At 41.8% G+C, this 27,311-nt stretch overlaps 1 protein-coding gene across 1 annotated transcript; it reads left to right on the plus strand.

Annotated features, from left to right (window-relative positions):
- The first annotated feature begins 3,920 nt into the window (after positions 1–3,920).
- On the plus strand, positions 3,921–15,264 carry rhbg (Rh family B glycoprotein). The gene is made up of 10 exons (XM_014162122.2): positions 3,921–4,319; positions 9,194–9,380; positions 9,546–9,696; positions 9,917–10,064; positions 10,335–10,501; positions 12,099–12,236; positions 12,949–13,082; positions 13,233–13,354; positions 13,575–13,648; positions 14,121–15,264. The coding sequence occupies exons 1-10, from the start codon at positions 4,133–4,135 to the stop codon at positions 14,196–14,198; spliced, it is 1,386 nt and encodes a 461-aa protein (XP_014017597.1). The 5' UTR covers positions 3,921–4,132; the 3' UTR covers positions 14,199–15,264.
- Positions 15,265–27,311: the final 12,047 nt, after the last annotated feature.

Raw genomic sequence — 27,311 nt, forward strand, 5'->3', positions numbered from 1 at the left:
GTGGTTCAAGTCCTGAGTGCTGATTGGCTGACAGCCGTGGTATATCAGACCGTATACCATGCTTATGACAAAACATTTTGCTGCTCTAATTACGTTGGTAACCAGTTTATAATAGCAATAAGGCACCTCGGGGGTTTGTGATATATGGCCAATATACCACAGCTAAGGGCTGTGTCCAGGCACTCCACGTTCTGTCGTACTTAAGAACAGCCCTTAGCCGTGGTATATTGGCCATATACCACACCTTCTCGGGCCTTATTGCTCTGTTTATACAACGGGTGGGTCTAATCCTGAATGCTGATTGGTTAAAACTGCATTCCAGCCGGTGTCTATTCCACAAGTTACCACTGGCTAAATCTATTAAGTTAAAATGCCTATTTACTCTGTTCCATCTGACTGCGCAATCCACTGTCTCATCAGCCCAGCCAGACAACTTGATCTCCACTATAAAAAACATCTAGACATTATCTCACATTTCTTTTAGACTAACATTTAGTTTTCAACAGCGGAGATTTGTATAAACCTTGCAGTCGGCCAGGGCAATCATACCTGCTCTTCACGGAGCAGTGCAGAGATTTTGTCAAGGAAGTGAGTTTGTGTTTATACAGGATATACCGCCCCCATCTTCCGTCAACCAATCATATCAATGTGGAGCTATAAGGAGCCCTGCGCATTGTTATAAAATTTGTAGGTGGCATGGATACGGTACAGAGCTCGATTTGGCCTCTGCATGCCTCTGGCGGCACCGCAATTGCGTCATACCCTCCATATGGAGCATCCGACCACATTTTCTGATCAAGCATTAATTGGCTTTTAGTCCAGGCCTCGGCAATGGATTAGTTCACTGAGATGGGCGCAAATTTACACTATATATATTTGTTACTGCTCGACTAAAACACCCGGTCGACCAACAGCCTAACGACCAAACAATCGACCAGTCGACTAATTGGCTCAGCCCTAAATGTACTCAATAAAACACTGCCCTCCTTTATAAATGACTATAGGGATCCCTTACACCAGGCTAACCTCCATCAAATTCATATTTTGCCCATGATCCAGGGCTTTTGTTTGTTGACTTCAAAAGTCACATTAATCAAGATGGCGAGACACTATGTACAGACCATGGTCAATATATTTCCTCTCTGCCCATCAGTGTCCCAACCTGGGCAAGCATGTAATTTACTAATCTGAGTATATGCAATCAGTTTAGAGAAGAATGCTCCTGAGTTAAACTGTGGGGCTAAGTAAGTGAAACTCAATTGTTTTGAAGGGGCTAATGATTTAGACGTGCCCTGTAGCCCACCCTGTCAACTTACCGTGGGGAGGAATGGTAGTGGGTCCCACGTAAAGACAGGATGAAACATGTTACACTAGGAAAATCACAGTTTACTTGTTTACTTAAAGCTCTGCCTACTCCAGACTACTTGTTTTCTAAATTTTGAGTAACAAATATTTCGCTTTATTTACAACGGTAAGCCAGACAAAATTAAATGTGCTTGTTTATATAATGTATGCGAGTTTGGGGGGAAAGTATTAAATATTAAAGCATTAAGCCTCTCACCCTTTCCTGCAGTCAAATGACCTAGTGGTCTCATGGGTGGAATGTTATTCATATTTTTCATTATTTCATAATTAAACATTATTTCCAAAGAAATCTGCCAACAATCTGGTGTTTCTATGCCAAACAGTTTTGTTATATTTTGGTCTTCTGTGATGTATATAAAGTGTAATATTGGTATGCAAACTCAAAATTGAATACATGCCAACTCTATATCTGACATGGTACAAGACGTGTGTGAGGTGTATACTTTTGTTTCAAAGTGGATTTGTTTTAAGACTACCAAGAAACACTTTGTGTGACCCTGATTTAGCCCACGGCAGTAAAATGTTATTAAAGCGTCAGTCATACAACAGGTATACTTAAACCAAACTGGTATTCCAGTAGAGTAGTAAGAATGGCTTTTTATTGCCTTTTTTCCTTTATCCAGATAACAACCTATCTGTTTCGGTTAGTTGAACATGAACATCAGCAGTTTTCCTCTTGTTATAGGTGTCTGACTGACAGTAGCTCAATTAGCCCATACCAGCAAAAAATATTTAGATTGGTAAATTAGGAAAGTTAGTCTAGCCAGCTATCTAAACTTGTGGTAATCACATCCAAATTACCGGCTGCGCACGCAGGTGTCACGTCCTGACCATAGAAAGATGTTATTTTCTATGGTAGAGTAGGTCAGGGTGTGACAGGGGAGTGTTCTAGTTTAGTTTTTCTATGTTGTCATGTTCTAGTTTTTTATTTCTATGTTGGGTTTTGTTTGGGATGATCTCCAATTAGAGGCAGCTGGTCATCGTTGTCTCTAATTGGAGATCATACTTAAGTAGGTGTTTTTTCCACCTGGGTTTGTGGGAGATTGTCTTTGAGTTAGTGTATGTTTCTACTCTGCGTCACGGTTTGTTGTTTTTGTTCGTTTAGTTTATTGTATATCTATTGCATAGTTTCACATTTCAATAAAAATGTGGAACGATAATCACGCTGCACTTTGGTCCACTCCTTCCTACGACAACCGTGACAGCAGGGCACATGTCCAGAAGGGCTGGGTTCAATTTGAAATGAAGGCAGTCAATTCAGGAAATAAACTTAAATACCTCCGTCCCTCCCAAACTGTTCTCACTAAAACTCAAACCCTGGTTACAGCCCTGGTAATACTGTTATTAGAAGTACCAGGTATGTGAAATGTATGAATAATGTACAGTATATGACACAAAATAGCTGTAAAAAATGTCATACAAAAGTTACCTTTGTCCTCCGAAGTGGTGGATGGGCCAATAAAATCCATAGTTACTGTAAATTCTACTTGGATTTTGCTGTGCCTTAGCTACAGTAGGTCTACAGTATGCTATCAGTCATCATTAGTGGAATTCTTGAATTTTAATTGACCTTCATTGACTGAATTATGTGTGAAATGACCCCAACTCTTCAGACAGTCATACAGGCACAAAGGTAGGCAGGAAGCTTGACAGACATTCACAATTCAACTTCATCGATTGGCTTTGTGCCTGTGGTAGACTTTTAGTTGAGATTCTCTAAACCATCACAGCATTCCTGCTAGGTGTTCTTCTCTATAGGAGAAAGATAGCGTACATAGTGAGTGATGGCTGCTCTTTACAGGAGAAAGATGTGCACAGACCTGCCTCCATCCCCTCTCACATCCTACTCCCCCAAAACCTGTCTCAACACCCCCACCCACACATCCCAAACCCGATGTCCCACAACCTTTCCAGTTGCGCCTGTCCAAACATCTCAACTACAGTGTGTGTGTGTGTGTGTGTGTGTGTGTGTGTGTGTGTGTGTGTGTGTGTGTGTGTGTGTGTGTGTGTGTGTGTGTGTGTGTGTGTGTGTGTGTGTGTGTGTGTGTGTGTGTGTGTGTGTGTGTGCGTGTGTGTGTGTGTTGGTCTTGGCACATTATCACACCTGGTTGCACAAACTATTCTGAACCCAAGTAGTTTTGTTTTTATTTTACTTTTTGTCTCACTTTGAGGAGTCAATGGCATAATGGAGAGACACTGCTTACATTCACAGAAGCAATATGTTAGATCCTATGCGTGTGCATGCCTGACTCTCTGCATGCATCTGTTTGTGTTTTTTAATTCACCGTGGGCCTTGAACCATCAACCTAATGTTTTACCGTAGATAAGGTGTGAGAAATGATTTCAATATGAAGGGAAACCCCATGAAAATAGTTTTTAATGGGTCATTTTCCTTCTCTATGAATCTAGAGGAGTAACTGATCATTTTAAGGAGTCCTAACTCATTCCAGACCACCTTAACAGCAGCTATAGTGAAGGGGAGGAGCTGAGATTGTCTTGCAGCCTCTGATTGGAGGCACACAGAAAGTTGGTGGGCATGAACATTTGCAACCAAAACGCACTAATTAAGTCAGAGCAACTCATGTGTCAGCTTGAGTCCTCACTCCCTGCTCTCCCACTCTCCCATTGCATCACTGCATCCACCAGTGCTTGTGAGTGTTAGTGTATGTTGCTGTGTTCCCTGCTCTGGAACTGAGTTGGACTTCTAACCATTCACCGCTAAGGCCATAGTGCAGAGCCAGGAGAACACCCAGGTAACCCCACAGCCATGACGAACTCGGCGACTAACTTGCGGCTGAAGCTGCCCATGGCCTGCATCATCCTGGAGGTGATCATCATCATCCTCTTCGGCATTCTGGTGCAGTACGACGATGAGACAGACGCCAAGCTCTGGCATAAGGAAATCGCCAATGGCTCTTCCAACTACGACAACGACTTTTACTACCGCTACCCCAGTGAGTGACCGCAGAGAGAGGGGTAGGGTTGGGGTAAAGAGACAGGTGGTGTAGTAGACATCCCTAACCACTGACACAGGGTCAGATACGTTCTCCTCCTTTTAATGGTTATAGTTAGGTAGTATGGTGATCTGACCCTAAATCTGTGGATAAGGGTAACTATTACCTTGTGAGGGTGGAGAGGATGGGGGATGTGGAGTCCATCTTTAGAAATGAAATGATTGTCCTTTTCTTTCTTTGTTATGGTTTGTCAATGTGTTGACGACTTGCATGGTAGCAGAAGCAGATATGTTTGTTGTTTAGGCAAGTGTCTTGTGTCATTCATGCAATACATGTATGTTAAGACCATGAACATGACAGAAAAGTTGTCTGAAGCTCAAACGAATCTGACGACTAAATCGGAAATAATTTATTTTCCTTCTGTGTTACGCCGCATGTCTTACTCCAGTGATGTGTTGGATATTGCCTTCCCACCTAGGGAGTCTTCCCCATCTGTCTTTCTTTGGGATGTTACATACGGTTGTGTGGAGGAGATGGGGAGGTGGATGGTCATGGTCATGGGTAATTGAGGTGAGCTGTTTGTAAGGGTTTGTAGAGGGGCAAAGCAACCCTGTTTTATGTTTGATCTGTTCTCAATGCTGTAGCATTCCTACTCTGAGACTCTTTGATATATAGGGCAGAGTGGGGTAAGATGAGCCAAAGGGGTAAGTTGAGCCACCCTTGTTTCTAGGAAACCATAAAATTAATAATATGACCAAATATTTAGGAAGAGATCATGGATTCTGTGAAGGAAGAAATCACATGGAAAAGTGGTAAGCAAGTTAGGTCCAAAAAATGATTTTCACCAAGTCACATGAATTTGTTGTGTTGGAGTTTTCATGATGCTTGAGTCTAACCCAAAGATACTTTTAAGATTATACATCAGTTGGGGTGTCTATAAGCTTCAGTATGAGGTCCTAAACCTAGCATGAAAGTGCATCCTTTTAGCTGTGTGGGCTAATATAGTCAAAATGTTTGTCCTTCGGTAAATTGAGCCAATGGCCATGGGGTAAATTGGGCCAATGACAAGTTGAGCAAATTGAAATGTTTTCTTCCCAGCTATAATGCAAGGCCTTATCGCTGGGAAATGAGGTAACAACAGAGCCTGGCCTATGTTAAAAGTGTTTGTTAAGTGTTGAGCCTGTGTTAAAAGATGCTTAAAATGATTAAAAGACAAAAAAAGTGATTGTGTTTAATTGTGTTTGGGACATAAATATAGACATGGTTTTAAAAAGGTAGTGGTAATATTTAATTCAGTACAGAAATTTGTTGGCAGCTTAATTTACCCTGTCCCGGGGTAAGTTGTGCCATAAGAACACTTTTTTTGGACACACTATGTTTTCAAAACTGTAATGTTTACATGAATTCTGATTATTTCCAGGGATACACAGCATCCTGAAATATATGTTAATATCTTTGTTAGAAAGAATACTATATTTCCCTTGATGGAGTAATGCTGAATGTAAAATGTATCAACTTACCCCACTCTCCCCTACAACCCCTGAGCTCTTCAGTGTTCAATGTGCGTTTTCCCTCCTTTGCTTTGACATTTGGCTGCAAGCAGCAAAGCAACAAATGGCTAATTCGTTTCCTAATTAGTGGAGGTTTTGGTTGCCAAATGTTTTTGGAGAGATCTGCAGAGAGATTACTGTCCTTTGATTTAACCCTTTAGTTTCTCAGATCTTTCCGTCAATGTTTCTTTGATCAGCGTCAAAACCCTTTAACTCATAGGCTACTTTGAACAGCAAGAGGGAAGGAAGTTTGGTCTCTGAATAGGTTATAGCATGTCTGTTGTAGTGGGTGTCCAATCAGTCACCAAGGGCAAAGGTATACTTTTCCTCCTCTGAACGTTGCTGTTCCACGTTCACAGATCAGTAATGACATGCAAAGGAAGACTGCTGGGGGGGGTGGAAGTATTGGGTGTGTCCAATTCTTAGCCCTTTTGAAAGTTCCTGTGTGCAACTAGTCCTAGCTGTCACCACACCTTGAGGCTTTCCCAATACTGTCCCTGTACTATATGTCATGCAGGTGGATGGGTGCAGGTAAGCCCCAGGGTAGAATGAGTATGAGAATGTCTGATATACAGACATGGGAATGTGTAGGAGAAATGTTTAATTTTCACATTCACCCCATCACTGCCCAATTAGTGAAAGGCCAGTGGGATAGGGGCTTCTGCGTGAGAAAGGGGCACCGGGGGGAGGAGCGTGAGGGGAAAAGGTTGAGTGAAAGATGGGGTACAGAAGGAGGGAGGGTGAAAAGGAGAGAAGGGGTTAGGAGGGAGAGAGTGATTGTTTTCAGAGAGAAGGAAAAGTTTGCTGTGGCAGTCTGATTTATGTGTTTATTGTCATGCCAGCAAGGCTTGTCATATGGAGGACTGAGATACACAGAAAGAGAGCTAGGGAGAGAGAGAAAGCAAGAGAAAAAGACTGTGTGGCACAAAAAGGTAATTAAGGAACCAAAGATGAGCTGTGAGCTACTTTGGCTGGTAGCATGGTTTCCAATTTTTCCATGGTTTTCCCTTGTTTAGGCCTGCTAGTCATAGCCTGGTCAATCACACTGACCACTGTGGTCAGTGTGGTTGACCAGGCTATGGGAGTCATGAGAAACTTTGGGAGTTGAATTATGTGAATCTCTAAGAGTTGGATCATGTCTGTTTGACTTTGAATTCAATTAATCTTTGAGGTTGAAGTCTGTGACTTGAGATTTGAATGAATTGAGCGTTTGAGGATTGGACCTTCACTTAAGCAGGTGAAGCTGCTGATGCACGTTATGCCAGGCTCACTATTTATGCTCTTGCCTCAAGCTATTGAGTGATTGAGTACACTGATTTTGACACAAAGTAGAAACCTGTTCAAGGTTGGGTAAATTGAAAGAGGATGCACTAAAGGTCCATTGTAAGTAATTATTTCAGATAATCTTTAACCTGTCACCTTCACTGATGAATGGAAGATCACCTTCAAGAATGAAACACACATACATACATACATACATACATACATACATACATACATACATACATACATACATACATACATACATACATACATACATACATACATACATACATACATACATACATACAGTACATACAGTACACACGTGCACATCTGACTACTCTCATTGATCATGTTCTGTTTGGAACTTCAAACGTTTTACGGTGTAGTAATACGAATTACGGGGAGCTCAGCCCCCCGAATGAGACATGAGCTCCCCTAAATGCAACAAAAGTCAAACTTTGGGGGGACTCTAATTTAACCATTCTCCTATTTGTTTAAAATACAATTTTGTACTGCTAAAGTGGTACATTTTAAAACAAAAGCTTATTCCAAATTAAAGGAACACCCCCACCTCTCTTGTCATGGTTTAAACCAGTGATGGTTGGTTTAGGTTCTTTCAACCGCATTCATCTATCTACTCCGCCTGTCTGCCTCTCCATCTGTCTGTCTTGAGCTTTCGCTAGCAAACTTGCAACATCGTATCGACTGGGTCCAACCCTTTAGCGAACTTGCAACATTGTTTCAACTGTGCGCTCAATTTCCCCTGCGGACGAGCTCGGGAGAGACAACTGTATTTGCGTCCCCATTTGTCAACAATACGCATCAATTCATTCAGGTCGTGTACTGTGTACTGTAGGCTTAATGACAATCGTCCAATGCCATTAGACTTTTTGATGTTTTGTAACATATGTCTCTTTACCTTCATCAGATGGCGGGTGCACAGGGCACTGTTTGGATGAATGTGTGCAGGTAGCTGACTTTTTAAAGTGATTTGTTATATAATAAAACATAATCACTGGACGTGTTCATGCCACATTTAAAGGTAATACATGTTTACTGTTAAAATACATGTCTTTACTATTAGCCCCATAAAAATGTTGGTGCACAAATAGGAAGTCCCGTTAATAAAACTGAGACCGCCAAATGTCACGATATAATTCTCCCTCTGCTGCTCTATATTGTCTGGGTGTGTAGGGTGACCTCATTGCTATGATATAAGAGATTTGCTGTTATATCAACATGTAGTAGAAGCCTACCATCTCCCTTAGAATTATTGCTGCTCCACATGATAAATGTCTAGAAAGCAAATGATATCTGATTGAAAGATGCAGTCAGAATTAAGAGAACTGTAAATAAATCATTAGATTAAAACTGGTCTGTCTGTATGTTGGTTCATGAGTGCAGGTGATAGACTGCCTTTAGGGCTTTTACAATAAATGTCAATGTGTGCAATTTAAAAAAATATATTTACATCCTCATAGGTGTTGCCTGTGTGTGTGCATGTTACATTGTCTCACCTATCTGTAGGTGTCCTTCTAATCTAGGAGGTGGCACAGGGTATTTGGGCCAGCCTGCCAGTGGGGAGTTGGGCAGTGGGAATATCCTCCATGCCAATGATCAGTTGCCAGGCAACGACCAAGAGATATTGTCCCTACTCCCCAGTGCCATGTGGATGGTCCAGTGGGCAGGGGGAGGTGTAGTCGGCCGGGTTAACAAGGCCAGATAGCAGGCTGAATGGCGCTATGAGGCACAGGGTAACTTCTCTGTGTCCTTCTATGTAGGTCAACTGAGGCTCCCAAAGCCCCTGTCCCACTCAATTTAAATCACAAAATGTTGACTAAAAGGGGTTGTTGGTGTTTCGTGGGGGAGTCACCAGAACTTTCAATTAGTTGAAGATACTGCTATACTACTGTCATAAGACAGATAGTCTTTCTCACCAAACCATAAGAAGGGGATTGTTCATGTGTTTACGAGACTGACCACAAAGGCACTTCAATAGTGACAATGTGCATCCAAAGTAATAAAATAATCTGTAATGTGTTCTCTTCCTTTGTTCAGGCTTTCAGGATGTGCACGTGATGATCTTCATTGGCTTTGGTTTCCTCATGACGTTCCTTCAACGTTACGGCTTTAGCAGTGTGGGCTTCAACTTCCTCATCGCAGCCTTCGCTCTGCAGTGGGCCACGCTCATGCAGGGCTTCGTCCATGGCATGCACGGGGGCAAGATCCATGTCGGAATAGAGAGGTAGGGCTCATGCACACACTAACCTACATTTCATACTAAAATAAGCACAACACACCAGCAGATACATGTGATGTGTATACATGGCATATCATACGGGTGTAAGTGTATACTGTAGTGTATTCCATAATAAACCCTATCATTAAGAGTTGTTTGTCCCTCCTGCAGTATGATCAACGCTGACTTCTGCACAGGCTCAGTGCTCATCTCGTTCGGGGCGGTCCTGGGGAAGACCAGTCCGGTCCAGCTGCTGGTCATGTCTGTGATTGAAGTCACCCTGTTCGCAGTCAATGAGTTCATTGTGCTTTCTGTTCTGGGGGTGAGTGTGTGTGTGTTTAGGTGTACCATTAAATGTACAATTCATGTCTTACAGCCTTAAGGCTTAATACTGGATATGTCTGTATACAAACCTACACTAAAACTGCTTTTTTACGTACTATTATGCCTACTCTCCTATTAGGCTTTCTCCTCACTATTGAATAATGTACTTATAGACTAAGCTTTTTACACCCCTTAAATTAGATCATTTCCATCTTTAGGCCAAGGATGCTGGTGGCTCCATGACCATCCACACCTTTGGAGCTTACTTTGGCCTGATGGTGGCTCGTGTTCTCTACCGCCCCAACCTGGACAAGAGCAAACACAAGAACTGCTCTGTCTACCACTCTGACCTCTTCGCCATGATTGGTAAGAATACCTCCTGCTCATCGTTAGCAGGAAGCCCGTACATTAGATACAAATAGCCACCATCAACAAGTCGGACAACTTAACCTTCATTTTCTGAAGACGCCAGTTATGTTTTGACTGTACATACAATGCATGCCAATGTATGGGAATCTGTGTCATAATTGAGTTAATCCAACTCCCCAGGAAAAAGACCTTACCTGTAAGCTTGCTAAACTAAAGGACTATATTACATACCGGTATGCTAATACTTATTTTTCCCTGCCTGCTCAGGCACCATCTACCTGTGGATGTTCTGGCCAAGCTTCAACTCTGCTGTGACGGCCCACGGAGACGACCAGCACCGCACGGCTATGAACACCTACTATTCCCTGGCTGCCTGCACCCTGGCCACCTACGGCCTGTCTGCCGTTGTGGCCCATGATGGCAAGCTCGATATGGTGAGGGAGCTAGTACAGTGTGGGGACTTAAGAGGAAAATCAGGTCCCTAAAAGTAGTATAGGGCCAGACAGGTGATGCAGAATTGGGGAGACATAGTAGGGAGAGGTAGGATTCTACAGGGACTATGCAGTGGAAATGAGGGGCTTAAAGTCGTCTTCCCAGATCATTTCAAGTGGGAGTCAGGGACGAGACATGATAGGGGAAGGAAGGTTTCTCCCAGTGATTGTTGTCAATACAATCCGGTTCAACTGTATTTTGCATCATAGGCCTACTAGCTATACTGTAGCCCTATTTGATGTTAGATGTTATACATGTAAGTAAATATTTGGAATGAATCATGACTCCTTTGGGATTAAATCCTTATTGGCCAACTCTGAATCATCATACAGTATGTTTGCATATACAGACTGGTTTTTCAACTCTTGTCAACAGATGTAGTCAGGCGTACTTGGTGAGAGTAAAACACAACTCTAGATTTCTTACTTAGCTACACTATTATCATTATTATATTTACTCCCCTCGCTCTAGCGCTTAAATGATTTAAGATATTAACATGAAACTTCCAAATGTGCAGACTGCACCAACTTAGATTGCTTGAAAAACGTTTTGATAGCATTTAACTCACCAGCAGTAACTCCTGAACCGTTCAAGCTAGACACCAAACCAACTTTCACATGTTCAGGCTATCCTACCAATTAATCCAATCAATCAATCTTTGCATCTACCCACCTTTTCAACTATAACCAGTCACTACCATTACTAATGCAGTCACTACCACTTCTTTAACTTATTTCAAAAACATAAATACTTTAAAACAAGCTAGCCTAGCACACACATTTTCTTCTGAAAATGTACTTTTCTAGTTTAGATTGGATTTATCTATTCTAAACTTTCAAACTATGGAACATCAAACATTTTCACAAGATACGATTTAAGAATGGCAAGATTGGAAACCATCCCCCCCAAAAATGCATGATGAAGCATCACACCATAGTTACTATCTACCTTTAGAGTATACAGTCATGTGAGCCAGACAATATATCTAGTTGCTATGTCCCTTGAGGACATGGCTGTCATCTGCATCTCATTCTGAAATCAAGACTGTACATTCCTGTCTAGATGGCAATCAATCTGAAGTTGTCTTTTCTATACAATGGAGGGAGTGTAGGAGTCAGTGAACATACCACATGACTTGGTGTTAGTAGTATCGTTCTAATCAGCTCAGATTATCTCATAGTTGGTGAAAGGGTAGTGTTTCAGCAGCATATCATAACATCTGTCTGCAATCTAACAAGCGTTTCGCTACACCCGCAATAACGTCTGCTAAATATGTGTATGTGACCAATAAAATGTGATTTGATCTCTACACGGTCACACACCCCCACTTTGCATGATGGCAATAGCAAATTGTCACACAATGATCCTTTGGTTGAGATGTTTTATTATTCAAATATTACATAAGTCATCCTACCTTCTCGTTCCTTGACATTGGTACCATGCAAAATTTGAGAACAGTGATAATTAAAATAAAGGTATGAATGGACTCTGACAATCAACCATTTTGAACACCATTTAAAAAACGTCTCCTCTCTTTAGGTGCACATCCAGAACGCTGCCCTTGCCGGTGGGGTTGCCGTGGGAACTGCTGGTGAAATGATGCTCACTCCTTTCGGCTCCATGATTGTGGGCTTCCTGGCTGGAACCGTCTCTGTGCTGGGCTTCAAGTTCCTCTCGGTAAGGCCAACCTGCCATTGGTAAGACAGAATATAGGACATAAGTGTATGGAAATTAAAATGTTTTATCCTCCTGAGACCCGGCAATAAAACATATCTGTAAATAAAAATAAATTATATTACATAAGCAGTGTTTGGGGTGAAAAATACTGTTTACAGAAAAAGAAAACAATTAACAAGTATAGGTTTATTTATGTTCTATTGTATGTGCACTGTAGTGGACTTAATACATCAGTTGATAGTAAATATGACCAATTTAACATTACAGTAAAAAAGCTCTTATTTGAAAAATGATTGCACTGCTCTGAAAACTCAAACTATTCCTGAGATATTTACTTACTAAAAGCAATTGAATATAAAACTCACAAAAAATGATAATTATACACACTTACCTTTCCATAAAATGTGCTAATTATGTTGGCAGCCATTTTGACAAACCTGGAAGAGAAAGTCATCCAGGTCACACTCCCACATGAAATATCATTGAAAAGCCCAGAATGTCCTCTCAAGGGGTCTCAGTAGGATATGACCGTTAATGATGCCAACAGAACAAGAGTATCTATTTACAACATAAACAGTCATGTTGAGAAACACATCCACTTATGTGTATATGGCACCTTTTGAAGGACATAAGGGTGCTAGGGTACATAGACATCACAGACACAAACATCCGCACTCATGGCACTGCCAACTTTCCACCCCTGTCCTCTCAGCCTATCCTGGAGGAAAAGCTGAAGATACAGGACACGTGTGGCGTCCACAACCTGCACGGCATGCCTGGAGTCCTGGGAGCCATCGTTGGAGCAGTTACTGCTGCTCTGGCAACCAAGGACGTCTATGGAGATGGGTTAGTCTGCCTTTTTTTGACAAGTTTGGGAAAGTGTGCCCTCTCCTGGTTTTATGGTGAAGCTCCCCCTACTGCGCAACAGACAGATGCCATCAAAGCGTGCATTCACACAACAGTTTCATTCAACACTCCCTGCTCTCTGTGTTGCAGGATGGCTGATGTGTTCCCTGACATCCACTCTGGTGAAGTGGAGGCCTCGTTCCAGGGCGTACGACAGGCCATCTCCCTGGCCGTGACCCTGGGCATCGCCCTCCTGGGCGGTCTTATCACCGGTATGTAGAGAGACTAGCTAGAGGATAAGGGGGATTTAAATATTACCATTTTACAGAATGTTGTAAGCACACATAGGCATTGCCTTGACTTGTTTGTTTCACAAATGCATGGTGATATTATAACTATGCTCTTTTGTCCCTGTATATAGGCCTATGCCTTGTGTCTGTGTGTAATTGTATCATGTCCTTGTCATGCAATTCATATGTCCTTGTCTTGTAGGTTTTATTCTGAAGCTGCCAATTTATGGTGCTCCTCCTGACACCATATGCTTTGAGGATGGCATCTACTGGGAGGTAAGTTTAGCTACTACACCCAGTCACTTTGTATGGACGAATGAACACACAGGACTCACAAATTTGTACATAGTGTTTGTGTGAGAGTGCAGGGCCATTCAGGCCCATGAAGGGTTAAAGATTGCCAACGATGGCATGCAGTTGGGCCCAATGTTGTGCAATATGATATGTGGCCACAAGGTGTCATGCTTGCATTTGGTTACTGAACTCAAATAACTGCCTTTCAGCATAAGCGAAGCAGTCACCCTCGGAACACCAGGTGGTGCCATTTCACATGGTCAATGCATGTATGATCAGTAATTGATAATCAGTAATTCTCTTGATTAAAAAAAAGATACAGATTTAGGAATGTCTTGAAATTAGCTAGGCAATAGGTATACTTGCATTTTTATGACTAGATAAGTCGAAAATGAGGTCTAAGTACATCACCACTACATATTTTTCTCTATCCATTTATCTCTGTCTCTCTCAGCTGCCTGGTGAGGAGGGCTCACATGAGGAGTTGACCACTGTCAGGACACCAGACGAGGCAGAAAAGCTCAACGCATAAACACATACACACACACACACACACACTTGAGATCCACACATAGTAGATTGTACAACCAGGATGTGGCAGCACATGGTGCTTGTGTATGTCTGCCATTTTTCAATGTGCCAATACCATATCTGATTCACTAGTATGGTGGTAGTGTGTGTTCAAACACTCCAGACCATCAGCAGAAGTGCCTTTCACTCTCAGAAGATAACAATCTCAAGGTAACCCATAATGTGTTTATACCAGACAGAAGCATGCTATCCTCCAAGCAGCATGGGCCATGGACAGTCCATTGCAATATACCTCATACCAGCTGCCTTATGTTATGGTCCTAGATGATGCTATGAAGCTACAGTATATGACAGAGCTGTAGACTTGAATCATGATCTGAGAATTTGGATACGACTGGTGAAACCTGTTTGATGATACAAAAACAATGGATTAAGCAACTTTTTAATTTAGTGTTTTTGAGATCTTTTTGGCTTCTCCGCTCTTCTAAGAGATGTTACATGCACCAATGTTAAGGGAATTACACTTTTAGCCACTTTTAATCATCCGATTGACTAAGGGAAGACAAATTCGCAGTAGGCCTATGTGTTGTAAATTCTATATTAAAACCAAAGAAAATTGTACCTCGCATGTGATTAATGTAAATCGCAGATGTTATCATGAATAGACAATCACTTTTATAGGTGCATGTCCATCACTAAAAATGAAAAGTATTCCAGACTAAAGCTATGCATAGATAGTTAAAGTAGAGTTTTGACAATTGAATATTCTCTCTGGGTCAGGATTCTCCTTTTGTAAATTTCTATAGTATGCAATGTATTGGGTAGAGTTGCTATTGTACAATTATGTACAGTTGTGTATTGTACATAAATGTTTAGACAACATAAAATGTGATATAATTGAAACGACTAGCTTCACCACTACAGACAAACCATTGAATCAAATGGATTATTTGCTACAGGGGGGGAAATGGTGCCCAGACTTTGTTACACTGGATTGCTGTGAATTGAAATGATAATTGAATAACACCTGTAGCATATTTTGGCAGAAATAAATCTCTCAAATGTGATATATATATATTTTTTTACATTTAATTCTTTTATCTTGTTCATTGGACATTTTGAGTAGTTTTGTCTGAAACGTCCCTTTAATCTGTTCCTGAATATTTAATTGAGCCTGTAAATACCTCCGAGTTAATGCCCAAAATCCAAATGTTTTTTTTTCTTTCATATACCCAGTGGCGGTTCTAGACCATTTCAACTGGCGGGGCCAAGCTGGGGCCAGTTGTACTGTTAGAGGGGCCAGTTATATTAGACGTTATTGTTGTCATATCGTTTTCTTCACTGCATTGCAGGCATTAGCAGGCAAAAGACCATGTTCATAATGCAGATGCATGTGTTGCGATACTGTTGTGTTCCGCCTAAAGCGGTCCCTCTAGAAAATGTGTGGGTTAAATTAGTGTTCCGCGTTGCCACTGTCTAATAACGGATGTAAAAAAAGAACGATAGCAAAAATGAGTTATGTAAAAATTATTTTATACTCCGCATTTAAAGGGGAACACAAGGGGTCCAAAGTTGTTGTCACAGGGGCACTGCCCCCCTCCCCCAGAACCACTACTGCATATACCACATGATTAACACTTTCTGGGATCAAACAGCCTAGGGAAGCAGGTGTGTTCGGCTGCATTTAGACAGGCAGCCATATTCAATTTTAATCAATCAGATGAGCTGAAAAAGAACTGTTGTGAAAAGATCTAATTCGTCAAAAGACCAACTAGTGGAAAATATAGCCTCGTTAGAAGTGCCCGGAGACAGTTCATGTTCGTGCGAGGGGAAAAAAAGGTTCCTGCAATGACATTTAGGGGTTCCTCCGATTGCATCACCGATTGCATCAACTTCTACTCCAGTGATTGGTAAAAAAAAAAGTAAAACACTTGTGATTGGTCCATGTTTTTTAACTAATATATATATATATATATATATATATATTTTTAAGTGTGTATATATATATATATATCTTATAAATAAATTCATTAGTTATTCTTTAAATGCTCATAAAAGTTTGGTGAATGTGTACATTTTCCTGTTTCAAAAACAAGCTGTTCAGTTACTACTCTGCCCCTCAGCAACTGCCAGCAGCAGAAGCTTTGCCTCTGTGGGCGCATAGGCCATGTGAACACTGCTTGGATTGGTTTTCCAGCTATTTTCTATGAGGGAGAACTGCCCCAATGAAATCACAGGATTTCATAGCATAAATTATAACAGAACAAAGTGAATGGACCATCCTGGGGTGCTCAAATGTGAGTCCGTTCAGTCGGAACTTGTGAGTCTGCTCTAGTCTCCATCCCAATGAGTCTCTGACGCCAGATGGCTTACTTCCGCACGTGAGACTAGATGACAGATGACGCTAAAGCAAAAAAGCAAGCTGTAAATAAATCATCATAACGGTCATGGGAGCCTAGAACCTGATAAACTACATCCAGCGAGTCAAAGAACAGAGGCCGGGGGATACACAAGCTAGAACCAAAGATGTTTATAACTAACCTAAGATAGACCACAGGCTGTCATTTCCAATGGGAACAAATGAGTCATAGTGGGCAGAACAAGCAAGGAGGGGGGCAGAGCCAAGCACCAGCTAGCAAGATCCTATTGGCGCATTTTAGCATGTATTTGCATATTTCCATTAGGAAAACGCCTACTCTGTGAAGTGCGGGTGTGCAATAACTCAATTTGCCCTCATACTTCTTCTAAACAATGCCATTTTTGGAAACTTTGGAAAAGGGTAAAGTCCACAAAATGTAGTCCACTCTGTTCATAATAGTTTCTAGCTTTGGGAACAGAAAACTGTATTGCGATCAAATCTTTCATCGATGAGAACATTTGCAGAATGTAGGCCAAAATCCATCTTGTTCCATCTTCTCCCACTGCCAGCCACTGGGCTTCCTCTCACCACCATATGTGGTAGTGAGTGGAAACGCCAAGCAGATGCTTCACATTTATACAGCCGGTGAAATATCCGTCTCATTGTTTTATCTGTGCTAGAACATTTTCATTGCAGATCTAGCAGGACAAAAAAGCATGGACAATTTTGTTTCGCCCCATGTTGTACATCAAGTTCTAATGTAGGTGACAGGGTGACATGTTGTGTGACTAAAACAGCATAAAACCGGGTGCATCACAAAGCATAATCAAATTAATTAGTCAGTTACAGTAATTTTGAGCTAGTTGGTACCTTGCTAGCTAATTAGCTCCCATGCCAATTTCAAGTCTTTCTAAACTAATATCTGACTAATATCTGACTAACTCGGAAAAAGTTATTTCAGAATGAAAGTTTACTGACTAGCGCATCATGCTTTGTGACATTATGTTAGCTAGCTATCCCCAATAAGATAATGTTTTCACTTATTGCATCTGCATGCTTGTTGCGTTCTCCCTGGTTTCTACTAGTTATCACAGCCACAAAGTCAAAATTGGCTATATTGTTCATGAAAACAAAAATGCATTTAAGATTGGGCATAAGGTTGGCAGTGTGGTTAATGTTAGGGGTAAGGTAAGGTTCAAAATCACATTTTAAGAAGATAAATTGTAGATATAGGCAGACTTTATGAATTTCTAGCTGTGGTAACAAGTGACGACCATTCACCCTGCGCTGCTTGTTCTAAATCTGTTCAAAACAGTGGCAGCATGTGCAGCAGTGGTCACTCGGTTTTTGACATGCAAAAGTGAAATAGATGTATTTATGCTGTTGTTCAAATGCAGAGATCATTTTCCTTTACTGACACGCTACAGGGGGGGAAATGACAACACACAATTAGAATTCACTAGAATTATGAACACTAAACACTCACACAAATAATAAACAGGGGAAAATTCCCAAAGGAGAATGTAAAATTCTGAGGACTCTATTAACTCATTATGTTCTATTTTAGATTGGGGTCAAGGGGGTCTGACATCAGTAGAGCGCAATAGGAGGCCTTAGCTGGCTAGGACCCCTAACCTCCAAAGGGCCCTGAGGCTCTCAATATCGTTCCCACTGCCTGGTAGCCAATGGGCAGAGGCCATGATCATCTTACCCCAATTCTCTCACTCTGTCCAAATGCCTGCAATTAACATGTTGGCCAATTATTGTATTGTTGTTGTAATATTATTGTTAAAACTTACGTTTGTTTCTCTTAGCTGTATTTACCCTCTAAATGTGTATTCATTATCCTATTTTAAGCTCTCCATAATCCATCAGTTTAAATGATATTGATCCAGATTTTGAGTGGAATATTTTGGTGATAAAAATCAAATCATTACACATCATATCTGCATTGGCAATTGAATGTGATCCTTTGAATGTGGCCTTTGATGCAATGTCATCATACTTGATTTGCATGTGCATATGCAATTCTTTTTTCCAAAGGTATTACTAACCATGTTTCTAGAAACGGAGGAAAATTAAATAGTTAGGCTACCATAATCATAATCATCATAATTACTTTCCACATTTGAATCGGCCCAATAAAGCTCCATTAAGTACTTCAGCATTAGCGCCTATTCAGTAAACAGCTGTCCCCTCCTTCCTGGGAAAAGACCATGGTGCCTGTTTATGTCGAGGTACCCTCACCAAATATGGGGCTACATGGGAAGAATTAAGGACAGTGCTGCTGAACGAAAGCCCCCACCGCCAGGTGTGCTGTATGTCACAGTCAGGGTGTGTATTTCCCAGAAGACAAACAAATCATGCAGTTGGTAGGGTGTCCAATCAAAACACATGTTTTGACCAATGACTAAAATAATATATTAATTGTGTATATAATCCTCAAAGAAAACCAACAGTCCAAACCTCTTTTCTCCATCATAATCAGTTCAGAAGTTATTGTAGTTTTTACTAGGGCTGGGAAGATACCAGTATCGCGATACTCATTAGTAGGAAACAAAACAAAACAGGAAACAAAACATAAAACGGATTTAACCTTTAGGAAAACAGCCCTAATGTTGGAAACAAACATCATTATGTTGTCATCCAGAGTCACATTTATTTATTTCCAAGTTATAGTACACAATATTTTACATACAGCAGGTTTTTAAAGGACCAAAGAGTCTGCATCATGTTTTCATTTTTGCCATGGAAAAAATATTGTGATACTGGTATTGTCACAGCCATAGTTTTTACCCTTGTAGGATGACCAGAATTAGAGTGACTAAATCAATGGAGGCCAGAGAACAAAGGTGGTCACAAATCAGGAAAAGTGCATCTCGTCAGCTAGGCTGGATGCCGTGTAATAATTAAAGCTACTGGCGACCTGACAGGCTCGCTACAGTTGAACTGGTCATCTTTCTTCTTGAACCCGCCGGACATAAAACAATATAGAGGTAAGATTGATATCGATTTTGAGACATGACATGTAGTATTTTCATATTTTAGTATATGCCTTTCATATTAATTTGAAATTCCTCACAAAAACAAGCGTATCTCTGTGAAATGTCAACGGAGCACTGAGCATATAGGCAGTGGTGTAAAGTACTTAAGTAAAAATACTTTAAAGTATTAAGTAGTTTTTTTGGGGTATCTGTACTTTATTTTACTTTTACTCAAGTATGACAATTGGGTACTTTTCCCCCCACTGCTATAGATCTACCAAGCATTTTATTTTCAAAGCCTTTTACATTTATGTCATGCTAATTTTGCAAATTGCAATCCGCAGAAACAACTTTGAAGACAACGACCACAAAATGTAAAATCCTCAAAAGTTATGAAAACCTGCACCGCTATGTCAATATACTGTAGCTCAGTCTTATTATTGGATGTTTTAGGTTACGAAATCCAACTTTTTGGATATAATGTTAATGATATGTTAAAGACCCCACTGAACAATTCATAACATGAATAATCATATTTGGCTTGGTAAAATGTATTTAATAACATAAGAAAGTGAAATTTCCTCACCAAAGCGCCCTTTCTGGGCAGAGTAGATGGACTGTCACGTCCTGACCATAGTAAGTTGTTATTTTCTATGGTAGAGTAGGTCAGGGTGTGACAGGGGGTGTTTGTCTGTTTTTGTATTTCTATGTTCAGTTTCTAGTTTTGTATTTCTATGTTGGTGTTGTTTGGGTTGATCTCCAATTGGAGGCAGCTGATCCTCGTTACCTCTAATTGGAGGTCATATTTAAGTTGATGTTTGTCCCACCTGTTTTTGTGGGTGATTATCTTTTGAGTAGTGTGTTTTCCTCGCTGCGGCACGGTTTGTTGTTTTTGTGTTTCAAGTATTTAATGTATTGCATTTAGTTTCACGGAATAAATAAATATGTGGAACTATGAACACGCTGCATTTTGGTCCGATCCTTCAAACAGCTGTGACATGAACACCCTAAAGTAAATGCAAAGGAAGTTGTGATACTGTGTAAGGTGTGCTCAGTTCATAATTTACTGTTTTAAATATTACTTGAATAATCTTTTTCTCTCTTAAAAAAAAACCACTTCTTAGTGTGTATAGTTCCCTTCACCTACAATGAGAGACACATCCAGCTCTTCCTGGATGGAGAGGAGCTACTAACTGATGAGCTGGAGGGCATCTCCATGGGATTTTTTAAAAGATAGATCATTAGCAAGATTTCAGTCATTCAAGCTTTGTCAGAACCAGCTGGACGGTAGCGCCAAAGACAGCAGTAAGTCTAGTGCTGGACTTGGGCATGAACTCACCGGAGCTGAGTACTGGCTCCTCCATTTTTTTTACAGCTTGAGTTCCTGCACCTCTTATAGAATCCTTCAAAGTATTGTGGAGTAATTGCACCTAAATATAAACATTACCTGCACACAAAATTAGTATCGGCACCTATTTCAGTCCAAGTCAAGCACTGAGTAAGTCTCCATAAGCCTGGTGGCCTATAGAAGGAGTGAGCTGCTGTGTGTTTGGTGCTGATAAATAGACTGTATACATTTAGGTTGGGGGTGAAGAGGTTTGGACACTTGAATGAATGGGAAACTACCTTGGTGCTCTAGGAGTACTTACAGTAATTCACTTGAATTTCCTCCCAGAAAAAGGCTAGCAGTGTGAATGGGAAATCAACAAAAGTACATGAAATCTTACAGTTTTCATTTCTGTCCCACCATATAACTCAGTGTTTAATTCAGAATGTTTAATTCAGAGATTGAGTTAATAGTCACATGTACAGGGTTGTAGGTGTGATTGTTACGTGCACAACGTTGCAAAATAAATGTACACATACATGTTATTCAATCATTTAATCCAAACTTGGTTCCATTTTTGACGTGTGAAGCGCTGGAAGTCCTGCCTCCCAACCTCCTCATTGGTTTTTAGGAGCATATATCCACATGGATGATTGAAAGATGAATTGAGGTCCACACTCCAGTCGGTGGTGGTAATACACCTTAAAGTTGGTTGCCAACCGCTATATAAAGTCCACAGAAGAAGAAGACTGACGGAGGAGAGATTAATAGAAACTAACTAGGTTTCCCTTTTTATCTGTGGATTAATTGACGGAGTAGAGAACACACAATTTTGTGTGACTCAAAATGGGTAAAAATTCTACAAACATCCAGAAAAGGTCCTTGTGCATTTCAGGTAAAATAACAAGTACTGGCATTCCAGTTGGTATGGTGGCATCGGCTCTGGGTCGCCACCGATGGAACCGGGGGTGACTAAGTCAGCCCGTCGGGCATTCACTCCCTGGCTGGCTCGAGAGGTTTCCTTGCCTCGGTTGGCTATGCAGCTTCCTAACCCACATCACACTCCACCGGATCTTCGGGCTCCTTCTCTGCAGCGGGGTCGACAGGCGTCTTGCCTCAGCCGGAACGTCCGGCTTCCATGCCTCAGCCGTCTCGCCAGGCTTTCACGCTCCTGCCGGTTCGTTGGGCTTCCACGCCCCAACCGGCTTTCCCAGCGCCCATGTCTTGGCCGGTTCGCCCAGGTGGCACACCAGGTGGCGCCCCTAGAGGGGGGTACTGTCACGTCTGCTCCCCCCCCCGGTGCTCGAGGGCGCCAGGCTGCCCTGCATCCCACTAGTTTGCTGACGCTGTTCCTGTCTCGTTCCATGTCCGTTCTTTATTAAATGTTTGACTCCCCGAACCTGCTTCGTCTCTCCAGCGTCAACTCATGTGACAAAATCAATGAACAAAAATGAAAGACAGGGCTACGTTCAAGAACACAAAGAAACAGGGCTACGTTCAAGAACACAAGGTTGACTAAGAAAATAAATACAGAACCTTACACAGGTGGGTAAGGGCAGTGTGCAGTGCAATGGCAACTGTTGTCCATGGATCTGTCAGGGCGAAAAGTATATTTTATCAATTACATTTACTTTTGATACTTAAGCATATTTAAAACCAAATACTTTAAGACTTTTACTCAAGTAGTATTTTACTGGGTGACTTTCACTTTTCCTTGAGTCATTTTCTATTAAGGTATCTTTACATTTACTCAAGTATGACAATTGGGTACTTTTTCCACCACTGTGTATAGGCCTACCAATCTTTTTATATTAAAATCCTTTTCATTGAATAAAGATTGTGTCATGCTCATTTTGCTTACTGCGGAAACAACTTTGAAGACAACAACCACAAAATGTAAAATCCTCAAGTGTTATGAGAAACATGTCTTGTTGTTCATCTGCTGTTGCTAAAGAATGTGGATGTGTGAATGCCAAGAGGTCTGTCAACACCTGCCCCTTTTATTAATGCTAGTTTAGTATGAAGATGTTATTTATTATACTGGAATGATAGATATGGAATTAAAACAGGAACACGCCCACTTGGCACAGATATCAATTCAACGTCTAGTTCTTTGAAATGACATAAAAACAATGTTGATTCAACCAGTGTATGCCCAATGGGACACTGATGAAATAACTTGGCTATAGATAATCACCTTAGTAGTAAAGAAAGAGACATATTTGAGCTTAACAAAATAACTTGAACTATATGAATAAATAAAAGGGAAATTAAAATGTCTTCAAATATAATTCAATATTCACTTATGAATATGAATATTAGAGATCACATTTTGGAGAAATATCCTAATTTCCAAGGTCTTGATAGGTCACCTGGCTGTAGTTTATCACCCTTTGTACTAACAGGTCTCCCACTGAAACCAGCACAACTGAAAACCAACAAAGCAATTTATTACACACTCCCCGTGAAAGACAGGGGCAAGCTGGACATAAGGGGAACAAAACCACTGACCACCCCTCCCTTTGCTCTGCCGCATCCTCATGCACGCCTATAGCGACACAGCGACATTGTGGAGGTGCGTGACCTGGGGGTCACCGGAGGTCAAGAGAGGTTAGCATTCATGGCCAGTTAATTGAGTGGGTCCATTCAGGGAGCATGTGGCTCTGCAGGGGCCTCGCCGAGTCCCCATGGGGCTAAGTTGGCTCTGCTAATAGAGAAGGTCATAAGAAAGTCATGACATGAGTCTCTCCATCCGATCTAAATTCCACCGCATGCATGCAGGCATACACATGCACACACACACACACACACACACACACACACACACACACACACACACACACACACACACACACACACACACACACACACACACACACACACACACACACACACACACACACACACACACACACACACACACACACACAAAGACACACATGCACACACACACAAAGACACACGTGCATATGGACCCATCAACCCCTCTTCCTATGCTCTACACTTTTTTGGAGGCACTGCTGAAATTGAGAGCTGGCTGGAATTATGAAAACCGTGGAATTCCATTGAATTATGACAGTACAATTAATTACAGGTTTTTTTTCACCCTCATTCAAATCCAGTCGGGTTAACAACCTATTAAAAGTCACAACAGGAGAGCCCTAAACGGAATGGAGGTCACTAGAGCATTGTATAAGCCCACTGCACTGTAGTGCATTTAAATCAGATGACTCTAACATATACACTCAACTTGGCTATTGATTCATGGAATCTACCTCCCCTTAACTGAGGTGGCTGGAATTACATAGACGTTTGTAAGGCATAATCAATGAAGTGCTATGGAGTCCTATAGTTGGAGGGAATCTGAATTCTGGGAGATGTAAATGAATGAATAGTAGTATGAAAAGTTCACATCTCAAAATGTGAGCATTCTGTGAAATGATGGAGCGTGTGCATCATCAGCAGAGCAAGTCATGGTGGTGTAGTAAACTATGGAGAATATAAGGGAAAGCAGCGGTGCGTTGGTTCACACTAATTCCATAGCTAACGTTGAAACATGAAATGTTCACTATCTGTCCTGGTCCTGTGAGCTAACGGAGAGAATTGGGCACCACTCCCTATCCTCTTACCCCCATACCAACACTAGTTCAGTCTCATCGGTAGAAGAAGAAAATAAAACTGATAAAGAATTAAAAAGACAATACAACCGAGAGATGAGAGTGAGAGGAAAGACGGGGGGCGTGGCTTAATTAACCAGTGACTAATCTCAACCAAATGAATAACCGGGTCATGGCTGTGAGGCAAAGGGTGGAAGAAAACAAGGGAGAGAGAATAAAAAGGGAGAGAGAGGAATGCAACGTAATGGCACCCAAGTCCCTCCGATGGGAATTTTGTCCCTTTCCTTTCCCCATAACCCCTCCCAACCTCTTCTATTCTCCTCTGTGCTCCGATCACAAACAGTCTTTGTGGCTCCCAAACCTTTATCGGATGCCAATTTGCATGAAGGCAACAAGCAGCCACACTGTTTTGTGTGATAGGACAGCAGCTGCACCTCCCCTCACTGAACACACTGCATGTCCTCTTGTTTTAAGACCCCTGAATGCATTCACACACACACACACATACCAAATACACACACGTGAACTAGCGCACATACACACTTGATTCTGCTTGTTTTACAATTCTCTGAACATACGCACGTACATGCATGCAAACACACATAGACACACACACACACACATCCGGTCATTGCTCGTGACCCTTCAAAAACGTTCACACACACAGCTTACACACACAAACTCGATCGTGGCGCACACACACACACACACACACACACACACACACACACACACACACACACACACACACACACACACACACACACACACACACACGGCTCCCCTTTGAGCGTAATTAAAACAGGAGGTGCCTACACAATACTCTTTTGTCTTAGGGGAGAGCAGAGGGAGGTGGGGCCGGGGCCGCTGCATATTAATTAGGAGACTGTAGTGTAAGAGGGAATCAGGCGTATTAAACAGATGACATACTGGGACAAATATGGCACTACTTTCTCTCTGTTCTCCCACAGTGGCGCAGGGATACAGCATGCGCAGAGCGACTTCATGCCATGGCATGCAGCCAGCAGTTGGAAATTAGCAGCAGGCACTGTGAGAATTAATTAGCAGCATGAACAATGAATGCATGGAGCTGTGCTCAAGCCCCTGTGCTGGAAGAAGAGAGGTGTGAGTCGATTCAATATTTGAGCACTAGGTGGAATCATTGAGGCGTAGGAGGTGGGAATCTGATTTGCTGGTCTGACTGGCATCATCCTCCCTGTGTGATTGTAATTGAATGCATAAATTGATGTAGAATAATTTGAAAGATATATTTGTGATTAGGAAAAACTTTAAACAATTCCAAGTTGGCAGCCATTCAATATTTAGTCTGCGTTTGCTCCTCATTAGCAGAGCACTGAGAATTATTAGACAAAATGAATCTAACAGAAATTACACATTGAATTGATTATAACCCTGTAATAGCAAATTACCCCGTTGAAATATATGTATCTCCTTGACGATGAAAAACATTATTTCAGATGTTCATTCCAGTCTCACCACATCTGTCTGGCCATTTGCAACACAGAGAGCGTTCTGACTGCCCCCCCCATTCATGACTTTTAAATGAAACCAATTCAGCTTTAATAAATCACTAGCAACAGGGCAGTGAACAGTTGACAGACCATACAGTGGTGTATACCACCAAGATCCTGGACTTTTATTCCTAAGGGCCACCCAGCATCAACCAGCTCTTCGTGGGCGATCTCTTTGGACTTTCTTTGTATCTTTCTCCCTCCATTTCTCTGTATTGCTCCTCGCTATCTCTGTGCCTCTCTATTTCCTTGTTCAATATGGTTTTATTTAGTCCAACCCTGTCAATCTCTCTTTCTCTCCCAGTCTCTTATTCTATCCATCTCACTCATCTCACTGTCTCCCTCCATCTTTCTCATTTTCTTTGTCCTTCTGCATATTTATCGCTCTCATGCTCACCCTCTCCTCCTCCCTCCCTCTACCCATCTTTCTCTCTTTCCCCCTCTCTCTGTCTTCCCTCTGGCCATCCCTCTCTGCCACTTCCTCGGTGGGGCATTTGCAGCACCGTCTTTGAATCTCCGCTCCTGGCACCCAGTTCTAAGCAGCCGTCCGTGCATGTGAGGAGGAGACTGTGTGTGAGCAAACGGGTGCCCACTCCTGCCCCTTGCGCCACAATGGGCCCTTTATTCCCCCTCAATGGGCTCCATTAACGCCGGGCCCTTTGCCTCTGGAGGGGATGTCAGGCTTCCCGACATGGCACACAGAGACGGCCATTAGAGGCAGGAAGCCGGGGGCAGGGGCATGGGAGAGGTGCCAGGGCGAGGGGGCAAGCGGGTAGAGGAAACGTTTGTGTAGAACACACACAGAAAAGGACACATTCACCCAGTCACACAAATACTTGTGCACGCGCATGCACACACACAAACACACACACACACACATTCGCTCACAAAAATGCGGGAACACACACCAATCCGGAGAGGACTGGCAAGCCCGAGCCTTTGTGCCGCTCTCCTTTTTCCCATGCTTGCCACCAATAAACATTGCTGTGTCGATCCTCCATGGACAACCTCTCAATTTCTACTGTCTTTACGAAAGTTAAAACTCAAGACACCATAATCCAAAAAAGTTTACGAGAAGTGTATATGTTATTTAACAAAGATATTCTAGAATGAACATCAGAGACCAAGATATGGATATGGGGTAGCAGTGGTACATTACTCTGAGGCAGATTACAACTGACACTGTTATGGTGGTGACGCCTGCCTGGGTGTGAAAGGAGTCAGGTCGGCTTCTCAAGACCTGAGAAGGCTCCACAGGACAGAAAGGGGAGGGTCTACACCACAGGGGTGCGTTG

The sequence above is a fragment of the Salmo salar genome, chromosome ssa02 (assembly GCF_905237065.1).
Source record: "Salmo salar chromosome ssa02, Ssal_v3.1, whole genome shotgun sequence".
Classification (NCBI taxonomy): Eukaryota; Metazoa; Chordata; class Actinopteri; order Salmoniformes; family Salmonidae; genus Salmo; species Salmo salar.